The following is a 7,500-nucleotide window of genomic DNA, read 5'->3' on the forward strand; positions in this document are numbered from 1 at the left end:
AGTGGTGAGTGAGTGGTGAGTGAGTGGTGAGTGAGTGTGAGTGGTGAGTGAGTGGTGAGTGAGTGGTGAGTGGTGAGTGAGTGGTGAGTGAGTGGTGAGTGAGTGGTGAGTGAGTGGTGAGTGAGTGGTGAGTGGTGAGTGAGTGGTGAGTGAGTGGTGAGTGGTGAGTGAGTGGTGAGTGAGTGGTGAGTGAGCGAGTGGTGAGCGAGTGGTGAGCGAGTGGTGAGCGAGTGGTGAGTGAGTGGTGAGTGAGTGAGTGGTGAGTGAGTGGTGAGCGAGTGGTGAGCGAGTGGTGAGTGAGTGAGTGGTGAGTGAGTGGTGAGTGAGTGGTGAGTGAGTGGTGAGCGAGTGGTGAGCGAGTGGTGAGCGCGTGGTGAGCGAGTGGTGAGTGAGTGAGTGAGTGGTGAGTGAGTGGTGAGTGAGTGGTGAGTGAGTGAGTGAGTGGTGAGTGAGTGGTGAGTGAGTGGTGAGTGAGTGAGTGGTGAGTGAGTGGTGAGTGAGTGGTGAGTGAGTGAGTGATGGTGATGGTGAGTGAGTGGTGAGTGAGTGGTGAGTGAGTGAGTGAGTGGTGAGTGAGTGAGTGAGTGAGTGGTGAGTGGTGAGTGAGTGGTGAGTGAGTGGTGAGTGAGTGGTGAGTGAGTGAGTGAGTGGTGAGTGGTGAGTGAGTGGTGAGCGAGTGGTGAGCGAGTGGTGAGCGAGTGGTGAGCGAGTGGTGAGTGAGTGAGTGGTGAGTGGTGAGTGAGTGGTGAGTGAGTGGTGAGTGAGTGGTGAGTGAGTGGTGAGCGAGTGGTGAGTGAGTGGTGAGTGAGTGGTGAGCGAGTGGTGAGCGAGTGGTGAGCGCGTGGTGAGCGAGTGGTGAGTGAGTGAGTGGTGAGTGAGTGGTGAGTGAGTGGTGAGTGAGTGAGTGAGTGGTGAGTGAGTGGTGAGTGAGTGGTGAGTGAGTGAGTGAGTGGTGAGTGAGTGGTGAGTGAGTGGTGAGTGAGTGGTGAGTGGTGAGTGAGTGGTGAGTGAGTGGTGAGTGAGTGTGTGAGTGAGTGAGTGAGTGGTGAGTGAGTGGTGAGTGAGTGGTGAGTGAGTGAGTGAGTGGTGAGTGAGTGGTGAGTGAGTGGTGAGTGAGTGAGTGAGTGGTGAGTGAGTGAGTGAGTGAGTGGTGAGTGAGTGGTGAGTGAGTGAGTGAGTGGTGAGTGAGTGAGTGAGTGGTGAGTGAGTGGTGAGTGAGTGGTGAGTGAGTGAGTGAGTGGTGAGTGAGTGGTGAGTGAGTGAGTGGTGAGTGAGTGAGTGGTGAGTGGTGAGTGAGTGGTGAGTGAGTGGTGAGTGAGTGGTGAGTGGTGAGTAAGTGAGTGTGGTGAGTGAGTGAGTGGTGAGTGAGTGGTGAGCGAGTGGTGAGTGAGTGGTGAGTGAGTGGTGAGCGAGTGGTGAGCGAGTGGTGAGCGAGTGGTGAGTGAGTGAGTGAGTGGTGAGTGAGTGGTGAGCGAGTGGTGAGTGGTGAGCGAGTGGTGAGCGAGTGGTGAGCGTGTGGTGAGCGAGTGGTGAGTGGTGAGTGAGTGGTGAGTGAGTGGTGAGCGGTGTGGTGAGTGAGTGGTGAGTGAGTGGTGAGCGAGTGGTGAGTGAGTGGTGAGTGAGTGAGTGGTGAGTGAGTGGTGAGCGAGTGGTGAGTGAGTGGTGAGCGAGTGGTGAGTGAGTGGTGAGCGAGTGGTGAGTGAGTGGTGAGTGGTGAGTGAGTGAGTGAGTGAGTGAGTGGTGAGTGGTGAGCGAGTGGTGAGCGAGTGGTGAGTGAGTGAGTGGTGAGTGAGTGAGTGGTGAGTGAGTGGTGAGTGAGTGGTGAGTGGTGAGTGAGTGGTGAGTGGTGAGTGAGTGGTGAGTGAGTGGTGAGTGGTGAGTGAGTGGTGAGTGAGTGGTGAGTGAGTGGTGCGTGGTGAGTGAGTGGTGAGTGAGTGAGTGGTGAGTGGTGAGTGAGTGAGTGGTGAGTGGTGAGTGCGTGGTGAGTGAGTGGTGAGTGAGTGGTGAGCGAGTGGTGAGTGCGTGGTGAGCGAGTGGTGAGTGAGTGACTGAGTGAGTGAGTGAGTGGCGAGCGAGCGAGCGAGCGAGGTGAGTGAGTGAGTGAGTGGTGAGCGATGTGAGCGAGTGGCGAGCGAGCGATGCGAGTGAGCGAGTGAGTGAGTGAGTGAGTGGTGAGCGAGTGAGCGAGTGGCGAGCGAGCGAGTGAGCGAGCGAGCGAGTGAGTGAGTGAGTGGTGAGCGAGTGAGCGAGTGGCGAGCGAGCGAGTGAGCGAGTGAGTGAGTGGTGAGCGAGTGAGCGAGTGGCGAGCGAGCGAGTGAGCGAGCGCCTCACCTGGTTGGCGATGGTGAGCGTGAACTGGTTCTCGTCCACCAGGCAGATCTCCTCGATCTCCGACGCGTAGTGCGTGGTGAGTGAGTGGTGAGCGAGTGAGTGAGCGAGCGAACGAGTGAGTGAGCGAGCGAGCGAGTGGTGAGCGAGTGAGTGAGTGAGCGCCTCACCTGGTTGGCGATGGTGAGCGTGAACTGGTTCTCGTCCACCAGGCAGATCTCCTCGATCTCGGACGCGTAGTGCGTGGTGAGTGCGTGAGTGAGCGAGTGGTGAGTGAGTGGTGAGTGAGTGAGTGGTGAGCGAGTGAGCGAGTGGCGAGCGAGTGAGTGAGCGAGCGCCTCACCTGGTTGGCGATGGTGAGTGAGTGGTGAGTGAGTGGTGAGCGAGTGAGTGAGTGAGCGAGCGAGCGAGTGAGTGGTGAGCGAGTGAGCGAGTGGCGAGCGAGCGAGTGAGCGAGCGCCTCACCTGGTTGGCGATGGTGAGCGAGTGGTGAGCGAGCGAGCGAGTGGCGAGCGAGTGAGTGAGCGAGCGCCTCACCTGGTTGGCGATGGTGAGCGTGAACTGGTTCTCGTCCACCAGGCAGATCTCCTCGATCTCCGACGCGTAGTGCACATCATCCAGAAGCACGTACTGGCCCAGCACGCGCGTCTTCTCCGCAGACATCACCTGCACCGCCGTGGGCCCCACCTGGGCGGACACGCGGACACGCGGTTGGTCAGTCAGTCAGTTAGTTAGTTAGTCAGTTAGTCAGTCAGTTAGTTAGTCAGTTAGTTAGTCAGTTGGTTAGTTAGTTAGTTAGTCAGTTAGTTAGTCAGTTAGTTAGTTAGTTAGTCAGTCAGTTAGTTAGTCAGTCAGTCAGTTAGTCAGTCAGTTAGTTAGTTAGTCAGTCAGTTAGTCAGTTAGTTAGTCAGTTAGTTAGTTAGTTAGTTAGTCAGTTAGTCAGTTAGTTAGTCAGTTAGTCAGTTAGTTAGTTAGTTAGTTAGTCAGTTAGTTAGTTAGTCAGTTATTTAGTTAGTCAGTTAGTTAGTTAGTCAGTTAGTCAGTTAGTAAGTAAGTTAGTCAGTTAGTTAGTTAGTCAGTTGGTTAGTTAGTAAGTTAGTTAGTTAGTCAGTTAGTTAGTCAGTCAGTTAGTTAGTCAGTAAGTCAGTTAGTCAGTTAGTTAGTCAGTTAGTTAGTTAGTTAGTCAGTTAGTCAGTTAGTTAGTCAATTAGTTAGTCAGTTAGTTAGTCAGTTAGTTAGTCAGTTAGTTAGTTAGTTAGTCAGTTAGTTAGTCAGTTAGTTAGTTAGTCAGTTAGTCAGTTAGTTAGTTAGTCAGTTAGTCAGTTAGTTAGTCAGTTAGTTAGTTAGTCAGTTAGTTAGTCAGTTAGTTAGTCAGTTAGTCAGTCAGTTAGTCAGTTAGTTAGTCAGTTAGTCAGTTAGTCAGTTAGTTAGTCAGTTAGTCAGTCAATTAGTTAGTCAGTCAGTCAGTCAGTTAGTTAGTCAGTTAGTTAGTCAGTTAGTCAGTTAGTCAGTTAGTCAGTCAGTCAGTTAGTCATTTAGTCACTCAGTCACTCACTTACTCACCCACCCACCCACTCAGTCACTCAGTCACTCACTCAGTCACTCACCTACTCACTCACTCACTCAGTCAGTTAGTCAGTTAGTTAGTCAGTTAGTCAGTTAGTCAGTTAGTTAGTTAGTCAGTTAGTTAGTCAGTTAGTTAGTCAGTCAGTTAGTTAGTCAGTTAGTCAGTTAGTCAGTTAGTTAGTCAGTTAGTCAGTTAGTCAGTTAGTTAGTTAGTCAGTTAGTCAGTTAGTTAGTCAGTCAGTCAGTCAGTTAGTCAGTTAGTCACTCAGTTACTCACTTACTCACCCACCCACTCAGTCACTCAGTCACTCACTCAGTCACTCACCTACTCACTCAGTCAGTTAGTCAGTTAGTCAGTTAGTCAGTTAGTCAGTTAGTCAGTTAGTTAGTCAGTTAGTTAGTCAGTTAGTTAGTCAGTCAGTTAGTTAGTCAGTTAGTTAGTCAGTTAGTCAGTTAGTTAGTCAGTTAGTTAGTCAGTTAGTTAGTCAGTTAGGTAGTCAGTTAGTCAGTCAGTCAGTCAGTTAGTTAGTCGGTCAGTTAGTTAGTCACTCAGTTAGTCACTCAGTCACTCACTCAGTCACTCACTCAGTCAGTTAGTCAGTTAGTCACTCACTCAGTCAGTTAGTCACTCATTCACACACCCACTCACTCAGTCATTCACACAGTCACTCACACACCCACCCACCCACCCACTCACTCATTCACACACCCACCCACTTACTCAGTCACTCACTCACTCACTCAGTCACTCACTCACTCACTCACCCACCCACCCATTCACTCACCCACTCACTCACTCAGTCACTCACTCACCCACTCACTCACTCAGTCACTCACTCACCCACTCACTCACCCACTCACTCACTCAGTCACTCACTCATTCACACACTCACTCACCCAGTCAGTCACTCAGTCACTCACTCACTCACTCACTCACCCACTCACTCACTCACTCATTCACACACTCACCCACTCACTCACCCACTCACTCACTCAGTCACTCACTCACCCACTCACTCACCCACTCACTCACTCACTCAGTCACTCACTCATTCACACACTCACTCACCACTCACTCACTCAGTCAGTCACTCAGTCAGTCACTCACTCACTCACCACTCACTCACCCACTCACTCACTCACACACTCACCCACTCACTCACTCACTCACTCGGTCACTCAGTCACTCACTCAGTCACTCACTCACTCGGTCTCTCGGTCTCTTGGTCACTCGGTCACTCAGTCAGTCAGTCAGTCACCCACCCACCCACCCACACGTCCACCCACCTTGATGGACACCTTGGTGTCCTTGTGGGAGAGTTTCAGGGCGCTGTGGAACACCTTGAGGTCCTCGTCGAGGGCGAGCGTGGCTCCGGGTAGCCGCTGCTGCGTCGCGTCCACGTAGTCGCCCAGACGCGCCAGAGACTCCACAAACACCAGCCGCTTGCTGCCCTTGAGGCCCGTCAGTAGACGCTCATGGTACTTGGTGTACTCGCGCACCTGCCACGCAGCACACACACAGTACACACACAGTACACACACAGTACACTCACAGTACACACACAGTACACACACAGTACACACACAGTACACAAACACTCAGTACACTCACACACAGTACACACAGTACACATACACAGTATACACACAGTACACTCACACAGTACATAGTACACACACACACACAGTACACACAGTACACACACAGTACACTCACACACAGTACACACACACACACAGTACACGCAGTACACACAGTACACACACACACAGTACATAGTACACACTCACACAGTACACACACACAGTACACACACACACAGTACACTCACACACTACACACACAGTACACACAGTACACACACAGTACACACACAGTACACACACAGTACACACAGTACACACACACACAATACACACACACACAGTACACACACACAGTACACACACACACAGTACACACACACAGTACACACACAGTACACACACAGTACACACAGTACACACAAACAGTACACACACACACAGTACACACACAGTACACACACACACACAGTACACTCACACACACAGTACCCACACACACAGTACACACACACAGTACACACACAGTACACACACACACAGTACACACACACACAGTACACACACACAGTACACACACACACACAGTACACACACAGTACACACACAGTACACACACACACACAGTACACTCACACACACAGTACACACACAGTACACACACACAGTACACACACAGTACACACAGTACACACACAGTACACTCACACACAGTACACACACACCACAGTACACACACAACACAGTACACTCACACACACACACACAGTACACACACAGTACACACACACAGTACACATACAGTACACACAGTACACACACAACACAGTACACACAGTACACACACAGTACACACACACACAGTACACACACAGTACACTCACACACACACACAGTACACACACACACAGTACACTCACAGTACACACACAGTACACACACACAGTACACTCACAGTACACACACACAGTACACACACACACAGTACACTCACAGTACACACACAGTACACACACACAGTACACACACACAGTACACACACAGTACACACACAGTACACACACACACAAACACTCAGTACACACACACACAGTACACACACAGTACACTCACACACACACAGTACACTCACAGTACACACACACAGTACACTCACACACACACACAGTACACTCACAGTACACACACAGTACACACACAGTACACTCACACACAGTACACACACACACACAGTAAACACACAGTACACACAGTACACACACAGTACACACACACAGTACACACACAGTGTACACAAACACACACAGTACACACACAGTACACACACACACAGTACACACAGTACACACACACACAGTACACACACACACAGTACACACACAGTACACACACAGTACACACACACACAGTACACACACACTCAGTACACACACACACAGTACACACACTCACAGTACACACACACACACAGTACACACAGTACACACACACACAATACACACACACACAGTACACACACACACACAGTACACACAGTACACACACAGTACACACACACACAGTACACACACACTCAGTACACACACACACACAGTACACACAGTACACACACACACAGTACACACACACACAATACACACACACAGTACACACACAGTACTCACACACAGTACACACACAGTACACACACACACACACTCAGTACACACACAGTACACACAGTACACTCACACACAGTACACACACAGTACACACAGTACACACACACAGTACACACACACAGTACACACACACAGTACACACACAGTACACACACACACAGTACACACACACACAGTACACACACAGTACACACACACACAGTACACACACAGTACACACACAGTACACACACACACAGTACACACACACACACAGTACACACACACACACAGTACACACACAGTACACACACAGTACACACACAGTACACACACAGTACACACACACAGTACACACACACAGTACACACACACAGTACAC

The 7,500-nt window shown here is 50.4% G+C and overlaps 1 protein-coding gene across 1 annotated transcript in view; it reads right to left on the reverse strand.

The window, feature by feature from the left end:
• The window catches only part of LOC144954699 (neurofibromin-like), a gene marked incomplete at both ends in the record, with an annotated part of 130,724 nt that overhangs the window by 85,718 nt on the left and 37,506 nt on the right, over positions 1 to 7,500 (reverse strand). The window contains 2 exon segments of the mRNA XM_078885135.1: positions 2,866 to 3,015; positions 5,182 to 5,394. Of these exon segments, the coding sequence (XP_078741261.1) occupies positions 2,866 to 3,015; positions 5,182 to 5,394 (363 nt within the window).

The sequence above is a fragment of the Lampetra fluviatilis genome, unplaced genomic scaffold (genome assembly GCF_964198595.1).
Source record: "Lampetra fluviatilis unplaced genomic scaffold, kcLamFluv1.1 SCAFFOLD_247, whole genome shotgun sequence".
Lineage (NCBI taxonomy): Eukaryota > Metazoa > Chordata > Hyperoartia > Petromyzontiformes > Petromyzontidae > Lampetra > Lampetra fluviatilis.